This window comes from Hyperoodon ampullatus, assembly GCF_949752795.1.
Source record: "Hyperoodon ampullatus genome assembly, chromosome: 4".
Taxonomy (NCBI): Eukaryota; Metazoa; Chordata; class Mammalia; order Artiodactyla; family Ziphiidae; genus Hyperoodon; species Hyperoodon ampullatus.
Window position 1 is genome coordinate 65,078,865 of NC_136917.1, and position 25,225 is coordinate 65,104,089.

The 25,225-nt window shown below is 35.5% G+C and overlaps 1 protein-coding gene across 2 annotated transcripts in view; it reads left to right on the top strand.

Annotated features, from left to right (window-relative positions):
- Positions 1 to 25,127, top strand: part of KIF3A (kinesin family member 3A) — a gene marked incomplete at its 5' end in the record, with an annotated part of 72,009 nt that extends 46,882 nt beyond the window's left edge. The window contains 10 exons of one of the 2 annotated variants that reach the window (XM_079703604.1): positions 2,531 to 2,629; positions 4,337 to 4,408; positions 16,159 to 16,315; positions 16,561 to 16,741; positions 17,506 to 17,616; positions 17,977 to 18,102; positions 21,886 to 21,939; positions 22,303 to 22,371; positions 22,965 to 23,089; positions 25,038 to 25,127. In XM_079703604.1, coding sequence (XP_079559730.1) covers positions 2,531 to 2,629; positions 4,337 to 4,408; positions 16,159 to 16,315; positions 16,561 to 16,741; positions 17,506 to 17,616; positions 17,977 to 18,102; positions 21,886 to 21,939; positions 22,303 to 22,371; positions 22,965 to 23,089; positions 25,038 to 25,086 — 1,043 coding nt within the window. In that variant the 3' untranslated portion in view covers positions 25,087 to 25,127. The remainder of the gene's footprint in view (positions 1 to 2,530; positions 2,630 to 4,336; positions 4,409 to 16,158; positions 16,316 to 16,560; positions 16,742 to 17,505; positions 17,617 to 17,976; positions 18,103 to 21,885; positions 21,940 to 22,302; positions 22,372 to 22,964; positions 23,090 to 25,037) is intronic. The other variant, XM_079703605.1, reaches the window with a different exon arrangement.
- Between the last annotated feature and the right edge of the window lie 98 nt (positions 25,128 to 25,225).

Here is a 25,225-nt window from a genome sequence, read left to right on the forward strand (position 1 = left end):
AAAGACCGAAATAAATGGAAATCCGAAGGTGCAATGTCAGGTGAATATGGCAGATGAATCAGAACTTCCCAGACAAGATGTAACAGTTTTTGCCTGGTCATCAAAGAAACACGCCGTCTTGCGTTATCCTGATGGAAGATTATGCATTTTCTGTTGACTAATTCTGGATCCTTTTCATCGAGTGCTGCTTTCAGTTGGTCTAACTGGGAGCAGTACATGTTGGAATTAATCGTTTCGTTTTCTGGAAGGAGCTCATAATAGAGGACTCCCTTCCAGTCCCACCCTATGCACAACATCACCGTCTTTGGATGAAGACCGGCCTTTGGTGTGGTTGGTGGTGGTTCATTTAGCTTGCCCCACGATCTCTTCCATTCCACATTATTGTACAGTATCCGCTTTTCATTGCCCACCACGATTTGTTTTAAAAATGGAATGTTTTCATTACGTTTGTGTAGAGAATTGCATTAGGATATACTGTCAAGAAGTTGGGGTTTTTTTCCGCTTAACTTATGTGGAACCCAAACATCAAAGCGATTAACATAACCAAGCTGGGGCAAATGATTTTCAATGCTTGATTTGCATATTTTGAGTATGTTGGCTGTCTCCCGCATGGTATAACGTTGATTGTTCTCAATTACTGTCTCGATTTGATTGCTATCCACTTCAACTTGTCTATCAGACTGTGGAGCATCATCCAGTTAGACATCTCCAGCACGACCCTTCGCAAACCACTTCTGACACATTTGATCAGTCACAGCATCTTCTCCATACACTGCACAAATCTTTTTTTGCATTTCAGTTGCGTTTTTACCTTTCTTGAAATGTTAAAGCATAATATGCCAAAAATGTTCCTTTTTTCTTCCATCTTCAATATTAAAATTGGTACACAAAAATTCACCAGCTTTGATAAGTCTTTTTTTAAATACACATTGATGTGACAGCTGTCACATACAATCTAACAAAATTGTTTAGAATGAAGTTAAAGACAGCTAAGTGCTACTAGAGCCATCTTATGGAAAAAAACTGAATGAACCTTTTTTTAAATTATTTTTTTACTTTTTAAATTTTATTTTTTATACAGCAGTTTCTTATTAGTTATCTATTTTATACATATTAGTGTATATATTGTCTATCCCAGTCTCCCAGTTCATCCCACCACCACCCCAACCCCTGCTTGGTGTCCATACGTTTGTTCTCTACATCTGTGTCTCTATTTCTGCTTTGTAAACCCGCCGAATGAACCTTTTGGCCAACCCAATACTTTGAGACTATACGAAGGTCCTGTTTCTCATCATCCTTTCTTCCACTAATGTTAGCATCCAGCAGTAGTTTGTGCATTTGCTCAATGGTGGCATTCTTTTCCCGTTGTTCCTTCTAATGTTTAGTGTTTGGAGTGTTTGGAATTCTACTGTAAGGAAAAGCAGTCTCTTCTCCCCAACTTGTTTATTTATTTGAGTATTTTTTATGTCAGTATGGACTCATGGATAATTATTTTAGTCTGTGGGTTTATAATACAATAATATTATTTATTTTATTGTTCAGATTGTTCCAGCTTTGGCCATTAGGAGTTCCTTCAGGGTAGTTCATATATCCTGTCAGCACGCTCCTATCAGTTTGTTTGTTTACTTGGTTTTTGAGCACTTCCTCACTTTCTGGCACCACAGATGCTTAGAGCTCATTTTTTTATTTTCCCTACCCTGGCCTTAAAGTCATTTATTTCTCCCTGGCTCCTTTCATTGGAGAATGGTATTTAGAAACCAAGATTTAGGCATTAGGTGTGTTCATTGCTACCAGGGTGTCATTGTGTCTAGGCTTAAAGAACAAAATATGTTTAATGAATTTCTTCTCCCAAGACTCTGTGATTTCTTTCCATCTTTTATTTGCAGGTTCAAATATTACATTATGATTAGTGTATATTTTACTCCTCCCCCAGTTACCTTTATTTTCTTAGACATTTCATATATGGACAGTAGTAATTTTAAATAACTACTTTGAAGGTATTATAGCACTTATTTGCATTAATATTAGCTTAATCCTTTTTTTAATTTTTTAAGTTAACATATTTGTGTACAAATAAGCCCTTTTTCTTTTTAATTACTTCATGTGATATAGTCCTAAAAGTGGGATCATTGTGTTCGATGACAGTTTTATGACCCTTAAAAAAATAAACAGATTGAATGAATTTAAAATCTTAAACAGAAAACTAAGAAAATACTCCCCAAAAGTGATCATATTTTTTAAAGACTGAAATAATAACTCTAACATGTAACATTTAGAACTGTACATAAACTAATCACTTTAAATTTTAAACGGATCAGAATCTAACTTCTCTTTAGGAACTTTAAAAATAAAGCCTCTGTGTAAATCTATCTGTTTCTGAGGTTAGCATATCTGATATACTGTCTAGGAATATTAAAATAAGGTTTGTTTAGGGCACAAAAACTTAATGTAGAAAGTTTATATAGGCATTTCCTAAATAGCCAGTGACCTGGCACAGAATAAACATCTTTGTATTAAATTTCTATTTAAGGGGAAGAAATATCAGGCTCTGATATCAGTGGGTCAGAGGAGGAGGATGATGAAGAGGGTGAGGTTGGAGAAGATGGAGAGAAAAGGAAAAAAAGAAGGGGTAAGTTCATTTTAGTGTTCTGGAAATTAAATGAGATTGCTGCCTGATGATGGTTTAACATTCCTAAGGCTGTCGAGTGCATGCCTTTTATTTTGCCATTTTAAATTGTGGTAGCAATTAGAACAGAGGAAGTATGCCATATACCTGGTTAACTTTGCATTATTTTTTCCTCCTATACTGATCTCCTATTTCTAGATGAATTAGCATATAATATGTTCTGGTTTTGTTTTGTTTTGTTTTACAATTTAGAATTATAAAAATCTGTGATAGTGGATATACCATTTTAAAATTTCACATGGGGTTTTAATTTAATGTGAGGACTTTTATCTATGTTAGGAATCTAAATTTTTAGGAAATTAGGATAATGTGGAATTTTTTTTTCAAACATGATTATGCTTTAATCATTGAATTTTTAAGTAATAAATTTGTAGAAGGATTGTATTTTTAATAGAATGTAAAATGTATTTTCTTTATAAAATGTACTCTCATTCTCACCTGTTACACTGGGCACTTGTTGCTAAGTATGAATTGAGACTGTGTTCTTTGTGATAAAGATATAGATGACATGCAAAAGAGAGAGACATATTATAATGGCCTACATTTCAAATCCTTTAACCCTGAATATTTATTTCAGAACTCTCTTCCATTAATGTAGATCATTGTTTTCAAGCTGGTGCATATTTTGCTTGTCTTATTAAAATGTTCTTGCTGAAAATAAACCCATCGCTGTTTGATCAGGTGTCCCAATTTTAAAAGCCATAAAGAGTCCTTCAAAAGACAGGAAAAATATAATTTAGAGCAAGAGTTGGCAAGTAGTCTGCTGGCCAAATTCAGCCCACCACCTGTTTTTGTAAATAAAAGTTTATGAAACAGCCATGCTCATTTGTTTACATATGGTCTACAACTGCCTTCACATGCCTCTGTATGGCCTACAAAGCCTAAAGCACTTATCGTCTGTCCCTTTACAGAAAATGTTTGCTGACCCCTGATTTAGAGAAGTGGTTTTGTGTTCACATCTATTTTTTCAGAGTAAAGTATTCAAAGTTAAAGCAGATGATAGATTTGTTAAAAATAAAGTTTTAAATAGAAAAAAATGCCACTGCTTAATATGTTAAAATATTTAATAGTAACATATCTTCCTTCCAGGCTTAGAAATTTTAAAAATTTCAGTAAGCCTTTCAAAGTTTTGCTGTGAAACCTTAAACATATATAATCACATCTGATAGTCTGATGTTTTGGAGGTGAAAGAGTGAAACTGAAGACAAACCAAACTGTCTGTATTAAAGGGTAATTTATCATTCCTGTAATTTTAATTGTTCGTGACTTTAAAATTTAAAACTCAGTTCCTTTAGCTTATCAACCTAAATGGTTTAAATAGACTTAAATGTCACCAAATGATTTGTTTATTTTTATTCTTTTCATTCCAACCCTCTGAATTACTATATTTTAAGTGAATAGTGGGGTTTGCCCACAGTAGATACTTAAAGGAATAGACTTTCTAATACCCCTGTATGGCTTTGTAATTAGAGAATACTGCATAGACTACCAAGACTGGTTTTAAGGGAAGGTAGGTTTTGGTTCTTTAATACAAAGCTTGATTGTCCTTTAACATTCTTTCTTTGGAATTGAATTTTTCTCTGTGTATGTGTTCATTTTCTTGTTTCCTCTTTCTTTGGTTCCCGTTGGGCTCATTTCTTTGTCTTCCAGGCAGTAGCAGCAGCAGTAGTTCAGACTCCACATGTTCTGTCATAGAGAAACCTCTGGATAAGTTCTTGCCTAGTGAGTGGTAGCTCTTAAATTGTCTAACAGAGCTTTGGCTTTTCCATAACCCATGGGCTTCATTTGAGAAATGCTGCACCGCTCCCTGTCATTACTAAAGAATACATGTTGGACTTCTTAGTAAAACAAAGCATGTGATGACTTTAGCTCCCCTCTTCATTGCTTCCAGTTAACCATAATTGTTAAAACATACGCTTACGCTTATGTTTGAGACAATGGAAGAGAGAGTCATGCTTTTGCAGTTGAGATAATGTAAAGAGAGCTAGTAAGCTGTATAAGAGAATAACTCTTGGTTCCTTTTTATGTTTCATGATACATCCTAGTCAGGTAAGGGACCTGTAATAACAAAATCCTGAATTTCTTAAGGTACACCTTATATTTGGAAGTACACCAGTGCCCTTTATAACATGTCTTATAGTTACAAAGATTTTACTCCTTGGTGTCCTGTTCTTAGGGGTAGCTTAAGATTGAAAACTCCCTAATAAAGAAAAATGTAAAGTTTGAAGCAAGTAAAGATAAATTGAATGGTATTTTATTTCAAATGGCCATTTATCCCTATTTCTGAATTACCTGATTGATTTTAAGAAACTTTCTAAGGTGTGATTAGAGAATTCAGATCCACACGAAATTGTTATGCAGGATCTATCTAGACTTATTTCAAACCTAAAGGCTTTTTCTTAAACTGTAATTTAATAAATTAAGTTGAAAAGTATTATTAATTGTATTTATATTTTAGTTTTCAGAAGAAAAGAGAATTGATGCTTTCTTGTACTAGTTTGCAGCTTACTGCTTTTTAAAGCATTATCTGTATACCTGCCTTTCCAAAACTAATAACAAAAACATTTGGTTATTGTTCTTATGCTTTTAGCTTGCTAGAGGAAGACTTCCAAGAATATTAGGAATTATTTTCTCTATTGCAATTCTTACATTTTACCAAGACAATTAATTTCATAGACTAACCTATAAAATACATGAAATTGCTTTAGAAACCATGCAGAAGTCTCATTTTGTATTACAAACTGCAAAATATAGAAAATATCTGAGTGCGTGGCATTATAATTTAATTTTCTGTTTTAAAATTTTATTTTAATCCTTAGAAAGTAGTTACATCAAAGTATATTAAGAAATGAGTTGTACCTTGTTCAGTTCAAGCAGTTTTAGTTACTCTTTATATATCTGGCATATAACATTGAATTCTTTTGTTGCACTGTGGATGTGTTGGTGAAGTGGAGAGATGGTTGTCCCAGCATGTGGTTGCTGTGCGTACCTTTCCTTTTAAAAATATGAATGGCCTTTTTTTTTAAGGTGTTCTTTGTTTGAACTATCAGTTGATCATTTACTTCTAAAGAATCATTATTATAATTACCCTTAACAGTCTACTAATAGGTTGAATACAAGTTTGTTGTTATACAGGTGTACTTCACTTTATGCAATAAATGTTTTTTTCTGAAAAAGTTGCTTATAAATCAAGTTGGGAAATCAATTGTATTGGGAGAACTTGCTGTCTTTAAAAATTCTTTATTAAATGCTTTTGTTAATCACATAATCACTACAGATTACTTACTCTAAACTCTAGTTGGTGGAAGTTTTTGTGTTGGATTTTCTTAAAGGGGGCACACCTGTAATGTATCCTTCTATTAGAAGGTCATTGAATTGGGAAATTTTGAACATGAACAATGTGACTTTTGCTACTTTTAACTTATTAATATTTAAAATTGGCTTAATTTTCTGTTTGCCCTTTTAGATTACTTCCCAGGTCTTAGCAGGTTCCCAATTCCATGTCCACCATTTGTTGCTGAACTGTTATGTTTGCAGGAGTTTGGGAGTCAGTGTGAGCTCTTAAGATTGATTTGAATTGTAATCTTACACTAAATCTTATTTTCTTGCTTAAATTATTATCTTTGATTATGTTGAATATACTTTTCTTTTTGCATACAACTGCTCTATTTCAGTTTTTATAATGATTTATCCTATACTTATACTATAAATAAACGCTGTCATACATTTTTCTTTGTTTTACAAAAGAAATAATGTTTTTTCTTTTTTTCCTCCTCATCTCTGTGCATATGCTTCCTGTCTACGGTTTGCTTACTACTTCTTACTGAAAGATCAAGCAGGTTGGTGTGATTGATTTGCACTCCATGTAGTACAATTATTTAAACTATAAAAAACTTTGTTGTTTAACCACATTACATTTTTTTTTATTTAATGATTTTTTTTTGCAAGGTAAGTATCTGTCTTTGTATTTTAAAATATCTTTCAACTTTAGCTTTTTTTAAAAAAAAACTTCCTTTTTTACTAAATTCTTTTTAAAAAAATTTATTTCAGTTTTTATTGAGGAAGATTATTAGGAACTTTTTTTTCAATTTTATTTTATTTATTTTTTTATACAGCAGGTTCTTATTAGTTATCCATTTTATACATATTAGTGTATACATGTCAATCCCAATCTCCCAATTCATCCCACCCCCCAGCACCACCCCCCACCACTTTCCCCGCTTGGTGTCCATATGTTTGTTCTCTACATCTGTGTCTCAATTTCTGCCCTGCAAACCAGTTCATCTGTACCATTTTTCTAGGTTCCACATATATGCGTTAATATACAATATTTGTTTTTCTCTTTCTGACTTACTTCACTCTGTATGACAGTCTCTAGATTCATCCACGTCTCAACAAATGACCCAATTTCGTTCCTTTTTATGGCTGAGTAATATTCCATTGTATATATGTACCACATCTTCTTTATCCATTCATCTGTCGATGGGCATTTAGGTTGCTTCCGTGACCTGGCTATTGTAAATAGTGCTGCAGTGAACATTGGGGTGCATGTGTCTTTTTGAATTATGGTTTTCTCTGGGTATATGCCCAGTAATGGGATTGCTGGGTCATATGGTAATTCTATTTTTAGTTTTTTAAGGAACCTCCATACTGTTCTCCATAGTGGCTGTATCAATTTACATTCCCACCAACAGTGCAAGAGGGCTCCCTTTTCTCGCCACCCTCTCCAGCATTTGTTGTTTGTAGATTTTCTGATGATGCCCATTCTAACTGGTGTGAGCTGATACCTCATTGTAGTTTTAACTTGCATTTTTCTAATAATTAGTGATGTTGAGCAGCTTTTCATGTGCTTCTTGGCCATCTGTATGTCTTCTTTGGAGAAATGTCTATTTAGGTCTTCTGCCCATTTTTTGCTTGGGTTGTTTTTTTAATATTGAGCTGCATGAGCTGTTTATATATTTTGGAGATTAATCCTTTGTCCGTTGATTCATTTGCAAATATTTTCTCCCATTCTGAGTGTTGTCTTTTAGTCTTGTTTGTAGTTTCCTTTGCTGTGCAAAAGCTTTTAAGTTTCAGTAGGTCCCATTTGTTTATTTTTATTTTTATTTCCATTACTCTAGGAGGTGGATCAAAAAAGATCTTGCTGTGATTTATGTCAAAGAGTGTTCTTCCTATGTTTTCCTCTAAGAGTTTTATAGTGTCCGGTCTTACATTTAGGTTTCTAATCCATTTTGAGTTTATTTTTGTGTGTGGTGTTAGGGAGTGTTCTAATTTCATTCTTTTACATGTAGCTGTCCAGTTTTCCCAGCACCACTTATTTGAAGAGACTGTCTTTTTTTCCATTGTATATCCTTACCTCCTTTGTCATAGATTAGTTGACCATAGGTGTGTGGGTTTATCTCTGGGCTTTCTGTCCTGTTCCATTGATCTGTATCTTTGTTTTTCTGCCAGTGCCATATTGTCTTGATTACTGTAGCTTTGTAGTATAGTCTGAAGTCAGGGAGTATGATTCCTGCAGGTCCGTTTTTTTCCCTCAAGACTGCTTTGGCTATTCGGGGTCTTTTGTGTCTCCATACAAATTTTAAGATGTTTGTTCTAGTTCAGTAAAAAAAAAAATGCCATTGATAATTTGATAGGGATTGCATTGAATCTGTAGATTGCTTTGGGTGGTATAGTCATTTTCAGAGTATTGATTCTTCCAATCCAAGAACATGGTATATCTCTCCATCTGTTGGTATCATCTTTAATTTCTTTCATCCGTGTCTTATAGTTTTCTGCCTACAGGCCTTTTGTCTCCCTAGGTAGGTTAATTCCTAGGTATTTTATTCCTTTTGTTGCAGTGGTAAATGGGAGTGTTTCCTTAATTTCTCTTTCAGATTTTTCAGCATTAGTGTATAGGAATGCCAGAGATTTCTGTGAATTAATTTTGTATCCTGCAACTTTACCAAATTCATTGATTAGCTCTAGTAGTTTTCTGGTGGCATCTTTAGGATTCTCTATGTATAGTATCATGTCATCTGCAAACAGTGACAGTTTTGCTTCTTCTGTTCCAGTTTGTATTCCTTTTATTTCTTTTTCTTCTCTGATTGCCGTGACTAGGACTTCCAAAACTATGTTGAATAATAGTGGTGAGGGTGGACATCCTTGTCTTGTTCCTGATGTTAGAGGAAAAGCTTTCAGGTTTTCACCGTTGAGAATGATGTTTGCTGTGGGTTTGTCATATATGGCCTTTATTATGTTCAGGTAGTTTCCCTCTATGCCCACTTTCTGGAGAGTTTTTATTATAAATGGGTGTTGAATTTTCTTTTTCTGCATCTATTGAGATGATCATATGATTTTAATTCTTCAATTTGTTAATATGTTGTATCACATTGATTGATTTGCGTATATTGAAGAATCCTTGCATCCCTGGTATAAATCCCACTTGACCGTGGTGTATGATCCTTTTAATGTGTTGTTGGATTCTGTTTGCTAGTATTTTGTTGAGGAGTTTTGCATCTATGTTCATCAGTGATATTGGCCTGTAGTTTTCTTTCTTTGTGACATCCTTGCCTGGTTTTGGTATCAAGGTGATGGTGGCCTCGTAGAATGAGTTTGGGAGTGTTCCTTCCTCTGCAATTTTTTGGAAGAGTTTGAGAAGGATAGGTGTTACCTGTTCTCTGAATGTTTCATAGAATTCACCTGTGAAGCCATCTGGTCCTGGACTTTTGTTTGTTGGAAGATTTTTAACCACAGTTTCAATTTCATTACTTGTGATTGGTCTGTTCATATTTTCTATTTCTTCCTGGTTCAGCCTTGGAAGGTTATACCTTTCTAAGAATTTGTCCGTTTCTTCCACGTTGTCCATTTTATTGGCATAGAGTTGCTTGTAGTAGTCTCTCAGGATGCTTTGTAATTCTGCGGTGTCCGTTGTAACTTCTCCTTTTTCATTTCTAATTTTATTGATTTGAATCCTCTCCCTCTTTTTCTTGATGAGTCTGGCTAATGGTTTACCAATTTTGTTTATCTTCTCAAAGAACTAGCTTTTAGTTTTATTGATCTTTATGATTTCTTTCCTTCTACTAAGTTTGGCTTTTGTTTATTCTTCTTTCTCTAGTTCCTTTAGGTGTAAGGTTAGATTGTTTATTTGAGATTTTTCTTGTCTCTTGAGGTAGACTTGTATTGCTATAAACTTCCCTCTTAGAACTGCTTTTGCTACATCCCATAGGTTTTGGATTGTCGTGTATTCGTTGTCATTTGTCTCGGTATTTTTTCATTTCCTCTTTGATTTCTTCAGTGATCTCTTGGTTATTTAGTAACGTATTTTTTAGCCTCCATGTGTTTGTGCTTTTTACGTTTTTTTCCCTGTAATTGATTTCTAATGTCATAGCGTTGTGGTCTGAAAAGATGCTTGATATGATTTCAATTTTCTTAAATTTACTGAGGCTTGATTTGTGACCCAAGATGTGATCTGTCCTTGAGAATGTTCCATGTGCACTTGAGAGGAAAGTGTAATCTGCTGTTTTTGGATGGAAAGTCCTATAAATATCAATTAAATCTATCTGGTCTATTGTGTCACTTAAACCTTGTGTTTCCTTAGTAATTTTCTGTTTGGCTGATCTGTCCATTGGTGTAAGTGAGGTGCTAAAGTACCCCACTATTATTGTGTTAGTGTCGATTTCCTCTTTTATAGCTGTTAGCAGTTGCCTTATGTATTGAGGTGCTCCTATGTTGGGAGCATATATGTTTATAATTGTTCTATCTTCTTCTTGGATTGATCCCTTGATCACTATGTAGTGTCCTTCCTTGTCTCTTGTAACATTCTTTATTTTAAAGTCTATTTTATCTGATATGAGTATTGCTACTCCAGCTTTCTTTTGATTTCCATTTGCATGGAATATCTTTTTCCATCCCCTCACTTTCGGTTTGTATGTGTCCCTAGGTCTGAAGTGGGTCTCTTGTAGACAGCATATATATGGGTCTTGTTTTTGTATCCTTTCAGTGAGCCTGTGTCTTTTGGTTGGAGCATTTAATCCATTCACGTTTAAGGTAATTATCGATATGTATGTTCCTATGACCATTTTCTTAATTGTTTTGGGTTTGTTTTTGTAGGTCCTTTTGTTCTCTTGTGTTTCCCACTTAGAGAAGTTCCTTTAGCATTTGTTGTAGAGGTGGTTTGGTGGTGCTCAATTCTCTTAGCTTTTGCTTGTCTGTAAAGCTTTTGATTTCTCTGTTGAATCTGAATGAGATTCTTGCTGGGTAGAGTAATCTTGGTTGTAGATTCTTCCCTTTCATCACTTTAAGTATATCATGCCACTCCCTTCTGGCTTGTAGAGTTTCTGCTGAGAAATCAGCTGTTAATCTTTTGGGAGTTCCCTTGTTTGTTATTTGTCGTTTTTCCCTTGCTGCTTTCAATAATTTTTCTTTGTCTTTAATTTTTGCCAATTTGATTACTATGTGTCTTGGCGTGTTTCTCCTGTATGGGACTCTCTGTGCTTCCAGGACTTGGGTGGCTATTTCCTTTCCCATGTTAGGGAAGTTTTCGTCTATAATCTCTTCAAATATTTTCTCTGGTCCTTTCTCTCTCTCTTCTCCTTCTATAATGCGAATGTTGCTGTGTTTAATATAGTCCCAGAGGTCTCTTAGGCTGTCTTCATTTCTTTTCATTCTTTTTTCTTTATTCTGTTCTGCAGCAGTGAATTCCACCATTCTGTCTTCCAGATCACTTATCCATTCTTCTGCCTCAGTTATTCTGCTATTTATTCCCTGTATTTTTCATTTCAGTTATTGTATTGTTCATCTCTGTTTGTTTGTTCTTTAATTCTTCCAGGTCTTTGTTAAACATTTATTGCATCTTCTCGATCTTTACTCCATTCTTTTTCCAAAGTCCTGGATCATCTTCACTATCATTATTCTGAGTTCTTTTTCTGGAAGGTTGCCTATCTCCACTTCATTTAGTTGTTTTTCTCGGGTTTTATCTTGTTCCTTCATCTGGTACATAGCCCTCTGCCTTTTCATCTTGTCTATCTTTCTGTGAATGTGGGTTTTTGTTCCACAGGCTGCAGGATTGTAGTTCTTGCTTCTGCTGTCTGCCCTCTAGGAACATTTTTGTTTCCAAATAATCTCCTTAAAGGAACAGTTCAGAAATAATTAGATTGATAGTGACAAACACATTGGATATTCTAGACCTAATTAACAAAATAGACAACAAAACCACATGGCATAATCATTTTTCTAAATTCTTAAAGACCCAATAAGCCAAATTTTAGAAATACAAGTATAAGTGATTTCATATTCAAGCATTTTTCTCCTTTTTTAAAAATAATTAATTAATTAATTATTTTTAAAAAAGAGTGTTGTTCTGAGTGGGAATGAGTGTCCCTTCATTCATACATAGAAAGTAAAATCTGTATGAATATAGAGGTGAGTGACATGACACACCTGACATGACTGTGTCAAAGCAGTCCCTCCTGCCCTAACTCAGAGCAGCTCCCTTTCCAACTCTCCAATCAGCGTTCATGGCATCACTGCCCTTTCCTTCACCAGAGCTCACGACATTTGCTCTGAATCTTCCCTTTTCTTGCCAGTCTCTTCCCATTTACTATCAATTTTTCATACAAGATGCTTCCCAGGAATGTTGCTGCTTCTTCATAAGCCTAGCCATTTCTCAAGGATAATACCTCAACCCCTGTACAAGTGTCCATTCTGGTCTTCCTGCTTCCACTCAAATCTCCTGGGCTCAGAAGTGCTGGCGTGCTCTTCTTCATCTTTAATTTTTATCACACAGTTTACTGCTTGAGAAATAGCACTCCAAGGCCCTTATTATCTGACTTACCCTCTGCAAACTCATAGCTCATTACTTTAAAAAAGATATTCTGTTACAGGTCCCTTTAAGGCTGTATTGTTTACCATACCTAATGCTAAGTTTTGATGGAAATCCATCGACATTGTATCATACTCATCCCTGCCTTCTTACCAGAAAATAATGACCATAATTTCACCATTAACCTTTCACTTAACCTTTTACTTTTTTTTAAAGCGAGGAATCAAACGTCTGGTTATGTAAGCTCATGGGTGCTCGTATAATGAAAATGAAATTAATTCAGTTAACACTTCCTGAAATTCTTCTCTTTAACTTTACTTGCCAAAGTTCACCTTCACAGTTTTGGTTAGAGCACATGGTAGAGGAGAAGTTAAAATATTACCACTCTGGTTTGGCTCAATTAAATACTCTATGACATTAAAATTCTTTTTAGATTTTTTTACCTGAAATTTTGTGCTGAAAATTTACACTTTTAGAAAAAGAAAGTGTTTTTTTTTTGGTTGGTTGGTTGATTGGTTTGGTTCATTAATATTTTTTTAAAATCTTTAAAAAAACCCAGTGTAAAAGTAACTTTTCATGATACCATGTTTTTAAGTGCCTGGTTAGGAGAGTTGGTACCTATTCACATTTAGCTTAAAATATTATTTGGGGAGAAATATGATTTATCAGACTGATTCTGGCTAAAATAATATGTTACTTGAATATCAGAGTTTTGAAACTGAACCTAGCTATTTATATGCATGGTCATCTTTATGAAAATGGTATGAGAGCACAATAAGATTTTTGCTGCTAAAACATCAGTTTGAAAATATTACCTGAATGGTTTTGAATAACTAATGCAATTCAAGCATAGTAGTAATTCATCAATATGCATGTGCTTTTGTATTTCTACCTATACATTTTTTTTTAATTTTACTGCTTCTTAATGGGTTTGGAAACTGTATGTTTTTAACTAACAAAACAGTTGCAACCCTAGGAACCTAAAAAATTAATGTACATGTGTCAATCAGACCATTTACTCTATACCCCTATGATTTTCACACATACATTTTTTAATCTTAACATATTTGCCATTTTTTCTTAAATATTTATAATTTTGAAGTGGAAAGGAAGTTATAATTTTTTAGTGCATACACTTACTTTATACCTGAACTTACACTTTCCCCCCTCAAATTTCTAAGAAATAGTATTACTGATGGGAAATCCTTTCTAGGAATTCATTGGGAATAGGAGTTAGATTACTTTTTAAAATTATTTATTAATAGTGTAATTCAGAATGTTCAGTATAGGTGATTGTGCCAAAGAATCCAACAGAGTCAGGTCTATGGCCTGACTTTGGGATTGTAGTGCATCACACCACACCAGAGCATGAATTTGGATCAGTTCTTTTGTTTACTCTTTTATTTAACTTATTTGTTTTGTGGCTTTAGTTTGCTTTGGACTTTCTTGTATTTCTATAGAAGTGAAGGGTAACGTATTTTAAACCTTTGGGGGTTTTATATGATTTTAACCCAAAGAATTAAAGCCTGTGAATGATTCATGGTCTCATGGTTCCTGAAAGAGTTTATTCAGATATATATCTCCATCATCTTTATTTTTCCGTTCTCTTTCCTTGTTAGCATGAGGGTTTGGCTTTTGGTGGAGACATTAACAGTTTATAAAAAACTCTTCTTCTTTACACTCTTCTGTAGTCCTCTGGGAAGGAAGTTAAGAATGACAGAAAGCTTTCAGGAGAGCCTCAGACCAATTCTACGAAAAATTTGATTGTTTTTCTGAAGGAAAGTATGTTTCAAAGAAATTGTATTACCAGAAATGAATGATCTTTGATTCAGTTTCATAACCATTTTAATAAGCTAGTTTTTCTTTTCTCTTTTTTGGTTTTTCATTTTAATTTCATGATTTTGAAATTCATTCAATAAAATTTATTGAACGTCTATTATATGTACATAAAACACTCTACTATACATTATAATCAAAATAATCATTTTGAAGCTGTATTTCTAGCTGCATTATTTTGTAGTATTTCTACTTATATTTGACACTTGGAATGTTTAATCTGACTTAGGGAGATTTAGGATCCTGAGTTTGACATCATAACAAGCTATTTTAGTTCATTTAAGATATGATGATATATTGTGACAGCAACTGTAAAATGCCTGATTAATTCATATGTAACTGTTATATAATTAGTATAGAGTTACTTCCTTTAAAAGTATACTATGAAATAAAATACTTTCAAGTAATTTTATCAAACACAATTTTAGGAAACTTCTGAAAATATATGTTAAAAACTACTTATAAATTCTGCCTGATATTTTTATTTGTACATTTTATACCTATATAGGGCTTTTATTTTTTTTATAAATTTATTTATTTATTTATTTTTGGCTGCATTGTGTCTTCATTGCTGTGCGTGGGCTTTCTCTAGTTACGGCGAGAGGGGGCTATTGTTTTTTGTGATGTGCGGGCTTTTTTTTTTTTTTTTTTAAAGAATCAATTCTGTTTATTTATTTTTGGTTGTGTTGGGTCTTCGTTGCTGCACGTGGGCTTTCTCTAGTTGCGGTGAGCGGGGGCTACTCTTTGTTGCAGTGTGTGGGCTTCTCATTGAGGTGGCTTCTCTTGTTGCGGAGCATGGGCTCTAGGCGCGCGGGCTTCAGTAGTCATGGCACGTGGGCTTAGTAGTTTTGGCTCACGGACCCTAGAGCACAGGCTCAGGAGTTGTGGCACATGGGCTTAGTTGCTCTGCAGCATGTGGGATCTTCCCAGAGCAGGGCTCGAACCTGTGTCCCCTGCCTTGGAAGGCAGATTCTTAACCACTGTGCCACCAGGGAAATTCCTTTTTAAAAAAAATAAATTTATTTGTTTATGTATTTTTAACTGCGTTGGGTCTTTGTTGCTGCACGTGGGCTTTCTCTAGTTGCGGAGAGCAGGGGCTACTCTTCATTGTGGTGCGAGGGCTTCTCATTGTGATGGCTTCTCTTGATGCGGAGCACTGGCTCTAGGTGCGCGGGCTTCAGTAGTCGTGGCATGCGGGCTCAGTAGTTGTGGCTCGTGGGTTCTAGAGCGCAGGCTCAGTAGTTGTGGCGCACAGGCTTAGTTGCTCCGCGGCATGTGGGATCTTCCCAGACCAGAGCTTGAATGCGTGTCCCCTGCATTGGCAGGCGGATTCTTAACCACTGTGCCACCAGGGAAGTCCCTTTGTGGCTTTTATTTATTCATTTATTTTAATAAATTTTGTGGGGAGGTGTTTTGAGAAGCCACTTGATTTTGTACCTCGTTATCAGAAAAAAGTAACTAAATAATCCTATTGCTTTTTTGACGATGTGTGTTATTTGGGGACATACAAATATCTTTGCTTTTTTTAATTTATTTAGTTTTCCTGTTTATCTTTCTCTTTTTTTTCCCTGCTAATCTCTTATGCTTCTTTTTCACTTACTTCTGTTCTTAGTTATCATTGCACAGTTGGACAACAGTTTGAATTTAGCAGTTAGTTAAAAAGATCTTCTAGGGACATAATAAATACAAATAAAATATATTATTCAGTTGATTTCCTTAAAATGTTGACATTTGATTTTCTCTTCATGAGGAATGAATCTTTTATATTGAAGATAATTTATGTGTCTGAAGCATTGACTCTGAAGTGACTGTTGGAATTAAATGACTCAAATAGGTAAAAAGAAAGTTTCCCCAGATAAAATGGTTGAAATGCAAGCAAAAATTGATGAGGAGAGAAAAGCACTTGAAACAAAGCTTGACATGGAAGAAGAAGAAAGAAACAAGGCTAGAGCTGAGTTAGAGAAACGGGAAAAAGATCTTCTTAAGGCCCAGTGAGTATTACTGAATTGAGATGGATTTGTGATTTAAATTTCCTGTTTTTTCTCATAGGATGTATAAGCAAGAAAATTGAATAGTAATAAAAAGCAATACTGCACAGTTGTGTAGTTTGCTAGAGATGTTACATAATTATATTCCTATTTTGAAATTTTACATCCAAATCCTTGTTAAATTTGGGGAAATTTAGTAGAATAGTAGATAATTGATGGATACAGAGTGTTCTCATTTTAATTAACAGACAAGAGCATCAGTCTTTGCTAGAGAAATTATCTGCACTGGAGAAGAAGGTAATTGTTGGTGGTGTTGATTTGTTGGCAAAAGCTGAGGAACAAGAGAAACTTCTTGAAGAATCCAACATGGAACTGGAAGAAAGGAGGAAAAGAGCAGAGCAACTTCGCAGAGAACTTGAGGAAAAAGAGGTAATGTAAATTTTTGTTTTTGGTTGATGCTTCACCTAAGGTATTTAACTTTTCTAGTAAAAAGCTGAATATCTATAATCTTAATAAAAATTTTTTAAAATATATTTATTTATTTATTTTTAGTTGCGTTGGGTCTTCGTTGCTGCGCGTGGGCTTTCTCCAGTTGCGGAGAGCGGGGGATACTCTTTGTGCAGTGCACAGGCTTCTCATTGCAGTGGCTTCTCTTGTTGCGGAGCACGGGCTCTAGGCACACAGGCTCAGTAGTTATGGCATGCGGGCTTAGTTGCTCTGTGGCAGGTGGGATCTTCCTGGATCAGGGCTCAAACTTGTGTCCCATGCATTGGCAGGTGGATTCTTAACCACTGTGCCACCAGGGAAGTCCCAGGTGCGTAGGCTTCAGGTGGCTTCTCTTGTTGTGGAGCATGAGTTTTAGGCATGTGGGCTTCAGTAGTTGTGGCACGTGGGCTCAGTAGTTGTAGCTTGTGGACTCTAGAACGCAGGCTCAGTAGTTGTGGTGCATGGGCTTAGTTCCTCCGCAGCATATGGGATCTTCCCGGACCAGGGATTGAACCTATGTCCCCTGCATTGGCAGGTGGATTCTTAACCACTGTGCCACCAGGGAAGTCCCTTAATAAAAATTTAAAGCATATCTGTGGATTGCTTTGAAAGATAATAGTTGCTAAACATTTATGTCATTTGTTAAATAATTAAACTTGTGATTTAATGAAGAAAATTATTCTGAAGTTTATCACTTTATGTCATAGCAAGAACGCTTGGATATTGAAGAAAAGTATACCAGTTTGCAAGAAGAAGCGCAAGGAAAGACCAAGAAATTAAAGAAAGTTTGGACTATGCTGATGGCTGCGAAGTCAGAGGTTGGTCTTTTAGAAGTTACCTATTATTGTAGTTTGAATTTTTTAGAAAAGAATTTCTTTGATTAAGTATGATTAAGAATCCTAAAGGAATCATAATGTGTGCTTACAATTTTATAGAAAAAAAATTTTTGCCTTTATTTGCAATTTTTAATTTCAGCTGTTAAGCTAAATTGTTTATTTCCAACCTTAACTAATAACATGGAATAGACAATGATAGATAGTGTTATTCTGTCCATTGTTTTTGTGAAAGAACTGGGTAAGCTCTTACAAGGTTTCCTAGACCACTGCCCTATGTCAGATGGAATTGTTTTGTATTTAAAATCTTGTTTGTCCTTAGTATTTTCATTGATTTTCTGTTAGATGGCCGATCTCCAACAGGAACATCAGAGGGAAATTGAAGGCCTCTTGGAGAACATTCGACAGCTTAGCCGGGAGCTTCGACTTCAGATGCTTATTATTGATAACTTTATACCTCAGGATTATCAGGTAATTGGGAATTTCTCTGTCTTAGGTATTAGGTCACCTGGCTGGGGTTAAGGACTAAAGAAATATAATTTCTAATTTACGTAATGGTAAATATTTACATTTAGGTTGCTGATGATAAAATTTTCTTGAACTAATGGCCATCACATTTCACTTCAGCTGTTAACTGTTCTTAATACACAATTCTCTGATTGAGTAACTAAGTATCTGACTAAGAGTTTCTTAGTCCTGGGAGGAAGGCCAAATTCATGTAATTCATGTAAAGGTATAAGTCCTGTTTATTCTTTCAACATTCTTTATCCTATAATTAGAATAAACAAAACTGTGCTAACCTTTTCTCCTTGTTTATGGATGCTAATTCTGTGTGTGTGTGTGGGCAGGGGAATGGTAAAACATACATAAAATTTACCATTTTAACTTTTTTTTTTTAATCTTTACTGGAGTATAATTGCTTTACAATGGTGTGTTAGTTTCTGCTGTACAACAAAGTGAATCAGCTATAAGTATACATATATCCCCGTATCACCTCCCTCTTGCATCTCCCTCCCACTCTCCCTATCCCATCCCTCTAGGTGGTCACAAAGTATTGAGCTGATCTCCCTGTGCTATGTAGCAGCTTCCCACTAGCTATCTATTTTACATTTGGTAGTGTATAAATGTCCTTGCCACTCTCACTTCGTCCCAGCTTCCCCTTCCCCCACTGTGTCCTCAAGTCCGTTCTTTACGTCTGCATCTTTATTCCTGCCCTGCCACTAGGTTCATCAGTACCGTGGTTTTAGATTCCATATATGTGCGTTAGCATATGGTATTTGTTTTTCTCTTTCTGACTTACTTCACTCTGTATGACAGAGTCTAGGTCCATCCACCTCACTACAAATAACTCAGTTTCGTTCCTTTTTATGGCTGAGTAATATTCCACTGTATATATGTGCCACATCTTCTTTAACCATTCATCTCTTGATGGACATTTAGGTTGCTTCCATGTCCTGGCTATTGTAAATAGTCCTGCAGTGAACTATTTTTAAGAGTACAGTTCATTGACATTAAGTACATTCACACTGTTGTGCAGTAACCACTACCATCCATCTCTAGATATATGCTAACTCTAAATACTAGTAAAATTTTAAAATCTCAGCCTCTATTATTCTTTTCCCCAAATTTCTGTCTTTCCAGTATATTTTAGTAAACTTTAACATTGATTTTTTTTAACATCTTTATTAGAGTATAATTGCTTTACAATGGTGTGTTAGTTTCTGCTTTATAACAAAGTGAATCAGTTATACATATACATATGTCCCCATATCTCTTCCCTCTTGCATCTCCCTCCCTCCCACCCTCCCTATCCCACCCCCCTAGGTGGTCACAAAGCACTGAGCTGATCTCCCACTGCTATGCGGCTGCTTCCCACTAGCTATCTATTTTACGTTTGGTAATGTATATATGTCCATCCCACTCTCTCACTTTGTCCCAGCTTACCCTTCCCCCTCCCTGTATCCTCAAGTCCATTCTCTAGTAGGTCTGCATCTTTATTCCCATCTTGCCCCTAGGTTTTTCTGACCATATTTTTCTTTTCTTTTTTTTAGATTCCGTATATATGTGTTAGCATATGGTATTTGTTTTTCTCTTTCTGACTTACTTCACTCTGTATGACAGTCTCTAGGTCCATCCACCTCATTACAAATAACTCAGTTTTGTTCCTTTTTATGGCTGAGTAATATTCCATTGTATATATGTGCCACATCTTCTTTATTCATCTGTTGATGGACACTTAGGTTGCTTCCATCTCCTGGCTATTGTAAATAGAGCTGCAATGAACATTTTGGTACATGACTCTTTTTTTTTTTTTTTGTGGTACGCGGGCCTCTCACCACTGTGGCCTCTCCCATTGTGGAGCACAGGCTCCGGACGCGCAGGCCCAGTGGCCATGGCTCACGGGCCCAGCTGCTCCGCGGCACGTGGGATCTCCCCGGACTGGGGCACAAACCCGTGTCCCCTGCATCGGCAGGCAGACTCTCAACCACTGTGCCACCAGGGAAGCCCGGTCCATGACTCTTTTTGAATTATGGTTTTCTTAGGGTACATGCCCAGTAGTGGGATTGCTGGGTCATATGGTAGTTCTATTTGTAGTTTTTTAAGGAACCTCCATACTGTTCTCCATAGTGGCTGTATCAATTTACATTCCCACCAGCAGTGCAAGAGCGTTCCCTTTTCTCCACACCCTCTCCAGCATTTATTGTTTGTAGATTTTTTGATGATGGCCATTCTGACCAGTGTGAGATGATATCTCATTGTAGTTTTGATTTGCATTTCTCTAATGATTAATGATGTTGAGCATTCTTTCATGTGTTTGTTGGCAATCTGTATATCTTCTTTGGAGAAATGTCTATTTAGGTCTTCTGCCCATTTTTGGATTGGGTTGTTTGTTCTTTTGATATTGAGCTGCATGAGTTGCTTGTATGTTTTGGAGATTAATCCTTTGTCATTTCATTTACAAATATTTTCCCCCATTCTGAGGGTTGTCTTGTCGTCTTGTTTATGGTTTCCTTTGCTGTGCAAAAGCTTTTAAGTTTCATTAGGTCCCATTTGTTTATTTTTGTTTTTATTTCCATTTCTCTAGGAGGTGGGTCACAAAAAGGATCTTGCTGTGATTTATGTCACAGAGTGTTCTGCCTATATTTTCCTCTAAGAGTTTGATAGTGTCTGGCCTTACATTTAGGTCTTTAATCCATTTTGCGTTTATTTTTGTGTACGGTGTTAAGGAGTGTTATAATTTCATTCTTTTACATGTAGCTGTCCAGTTTTCCCATCACCACTTATGGAAGAGGCTGTCTTTTCTCTACTGTATATTCTTGCCTCCTTTATCAAAGATAAGGTGACCATATGTGAGTAGGTTTATCTCTGGGCTTTCTATCCTGTTCCATTGATCTATATTTCTTTTTTTGTGCCAGTAGTATACTGTCTTGATTACTGTAGCTTTGTAGTATACTCTGAAGTCAGGGAGCCTGATTCCTCCAGCTCTGTTTTTCTTTCTCAAGATTGTTTTGGCTATTTGGGGTCTTTTGTGTTTCCACACAAATTGTGAAATTTTTTGTTCTAGTTCTGTGAAACATGCCAGTGGTAGTTTGATAGGGATTGCATTGAATCTGTAGATTGCTTTGGGTAGTATAGTGATTTTCACAGTGTTGATTCTTCCAATGCAAGAACATGGTATATCTCTCCATCTATTTGTATCCTCTTTAATTTCTAACATTGATTTTTAAAAATTTATTTTGAATCTATATACAGCTTTAAGAAATTTGTCTGAATATAAGCCTTAGTATTTTTTTTCCTTTGGACCTCAGCTGCACAGAATTAGTATTTGGTTCACAGTATACTGTCCTTGATGGTCCTTGGATGGCCTACTTTTGTTTAGTTAGTTAGTTATTTTATAGTGAACTCGTCACCCAAAACAAAAGCTAGGACCATGGTAGTGACCTGTTTCTAACCAAATGGTTTCCCTCTTGCCTCTTCTATCCCTTTACCTCTTCACACTCAAGGTAACCACCATCCTGAATGCCATGTTCTTTATTTCCTTGCTTTTTATTTTTATACAGTTTAATTGAATCTACATATATTCCTTGAAAGTATATAATTTAAAATATATAAAAGGGGCATCATGTAGCATATAATGTTTTGAGGCTTAACTTTTTTTACTTACTATATTAAAATTTTAGTTCCATGAATATTTTTCAGTATTTTAAATGTTATTAAATATTAAAAGTAGATCATCTCTGACTCTTTTAAAAGGAAATGATTGAAAACTATGTCCATTGGAATGAAGACATAGGGGAATGGCAACTAGTGAGTATTAACCTTCATCCTTTCATGAAATACTTACGGAATACTTCCTGTAGACTGGAGTTGTACTGGCTACAATGTGGAGAAAGGTGGTCCAGAGGATGAATCAAATGAGAAGCCACTGGGGTGGACAAGATGTTTTAATAATTATGTTATAACACACAGAATATTCTGTGTGTTATACATAGTAGAGATGGTGTAGGTTGGTGTATAGGACTGAATGACCTCTGGGGTCCCTTTCTATTCCAGCATTTAAATCATGTTTTATGAGTGTACCATCAGTATATCTCATAGTAATTTGCCTCATTCATAGTATTAATTGCTAATTAAGATAATTCTCCTCCCCTTCTTTTTTCCTTTTTTGAGAAATGTGTTGCCTACACAGGAAATAACATGAGAAAGCAGACTCCAGTTCCTGATAAAAAGGAGAAAGACGTAAGAGTGCTTTTTTAAAAAACAAAAACAAAAAAAAACTACAGTTGGTTCTTTATAGGAATGTGGGTCACTAAATTGTGTTATCATCATGATATCTATTAATCAGCTCAGCTGAAAAATAGGCTACTATTTTGAGAATAGAGGCTCTAGGATGGGGTGATTATTAGGACAGTTCTGTTCACCTTTAGTTGTGATGGCAGGCATTTCTACGACAAGCGTGACATGTAGTTCTCTTTGGAGGCTCTTTTCACCATCTCTCTGGGCCTTGGGAATTTGGTTAGAGACTAGAATAAGTCTGTCCTTTTCAAAGCTGGTCCTAGTCTTAGGTCAACAAGAGGAAGTAGCAGCTTTAGGGAAAACAGCAACAGTTTTTCTTTACTGCTAAGGAATTTATAGTGTGTCAGGGCTTCTTCACCAACACTTAGTGAATACATTTGAGATAAATGGCATTAGAAAAAGATATCTTTAGATATTTATTTGGTTTTGTCTTTGGCTTTTTTTCGTAAGAGTTTATTTAGTATTTTAAATCTTCCCCCAAATCTGGTTTAAATTCTTCTGTAAGAATGTCTTGTGTTTATTTCCTTTACATATAGCCCTTTGAAGTGGACCTTTCCCATGTGTATCTTGCCTATACTGAGGAGAGCCTACGGCAGTCCTTGATGAAATTAGAGAGGCCACGGACTTCAAAGGGGAAAGCAAGGCCAAAGACAGGGAGAAGGTAAGAACTGTCTTTGAGTCCCATGAGCCAAAGGCAGTGAGATTTTCAAATTAAGTACATTTAAAGGAAATTTAGTTAATATGATAAGTATTTTGTCTGATATATTTAACTAAATATTGAAGTCCTATGTAGTTACGATTTGAGTAAATAAAATCTGACTAAAGAATTAAGGTCTTCCAACTTCTTTAGCCCTCCTGAGTAGTAGAATTTATTGTTAATTTACTTTGTTCTTTCCAAATGTATAAGTCATTACTATTTTAATTCCTTAATCCTTACACTAATTATTCTAGTGAGATGCTAATTAATTTGCCTCGTTAGACTCCCAAGGTATTGTATTCAGCTGATTCATTTTTCTGTCATGAATACTGCCCCAAGAACCTTGATTTCCTCAGTCACCAGTTAAATAAAACTTCTCTGTCTTTCCCTCTCTTTTGACTATTGAGTAGTCTATATGTATTGTAACATAGCCCAGAGAAATGAGGATGTGAAAGCCCTGGGCTGGAGCTTATTTCTTCTCTCCCTTCCCTACATTAAGTACTGTTCAGCTTATTTAAACTGACTAACAGACTTTGGGGCTCCTGAAATGATAGGAAATAATAAGCTTATATTTTTCCCTACTTTGAGTACCTAGACTTTTGAGCTACATGTAGGGTGAAGTCTAAGTTTTAATATTTTTGTGTAACATAATCTCATAGACATAACCTAAGTTTTATAAATTTGGGGAGGAGGAATCAGTAGCATATTAAAAGTGTACAAATTTTTACATTCTTCAGCATTTAGATGTCAGACATTAAAAGCATTTCATATGCCAACAGAAGCCATGCATGTAATATTAATGAATGAAGCAAATCAGTTCAAAGAAACACCAATTCCTCTATGTCTTTGACTTTTCCACTTTAATGGAGGTATTTTCCTCTTAACTCTGCAGTTAGTAAGAAAAGTAACAGTGCAAGTATGATGATAAATGGTAAGACAGTTGCTCTCAGTGTGGGAGAAAAATAGGCAGTGGTGTGGGCTGGGGCAAAACAGAGCGTGTTCTGTCTGGAGTGAGTGGCCTGTTACCCTGCTTCTAGTTAGTTTGGGGAAAGAGGGCCCATGGTTTCTGGATCTTCTTGTTTCAAAGGAGAAGCCAGAAATCAGGATTATTTACATGAGATCTCCATCTTTAGTCACTTTTTAAAAGCTATGTGGACCTAAAACAAACAAGCAAATAATTTGATAAGGTATTTGGATACAGTTTTCAGAATGCTTGTTTTAAAATATATACTTTTTCGGTTTAATCTAAAAAAAAAAAAATGTGAGCTAACATTCGACAAGACAAACCCAGCATCTCTGTGTACCAGAATTAGCCTGCTGTATTATGAAAACAGTAAGTGGCCATAATTATAGACAAATATACACAATAAATAGTTTATTGATACTACATTACATTGCTTGACAATGTTCAATGTGATATTCCTCATTAGAAGCACATATTTCAGTGTGCTAATAAGCAAAACTGCAATAAACATGATAGATTAATGGAACATTTCCATCATTTCCTACACAGTCATCTGTGAGTTGTTGCTTCAGATGATTTGTGACTCTGATTTTCACTGAATAAGCCGGCATCTTTAGCATACCCCAGAAGAGATAATCAGGGGGTTCAAATCTGGCAAGCATGCAGACCGCTTGGCCTGTCCACATTGTCTAGTCCAGTTTATCATTCACTCACTCCTTCATCACTGTGGGTGGTGGAGTGGAGGGCCATGCTCTTGTGCTCACTCGAGGTGACCTTTCCCTAGCCTGAAAAGGCAGACATTAATTGATCTCATGGTCAAGCATGTCAAACCTTGGCCTGTTTCTAGACTCTATGGCTGCCTGGTATTATCTACTACATAATGTAAAGTGTTTGCATTTCAGTCTTTTAGGAAGGCATTCATGTTTTCTTTTTCTCTTCTCCAAACAGAAAGCGTTCTGCAAAGCCTGAAACTGTAATTGACTCTTTACTTCAGTAAATGTTACAGACTTAAAGTCAGAATAAAAATTAGTGATATCCTCATGCCTGGACAAAACCTTTAATTAAAACACTGAAGACTTTTGTGTTATTTCAAATAATGGAAGCTGTAGATCATGCAGTAAGACTGGAACTAATAA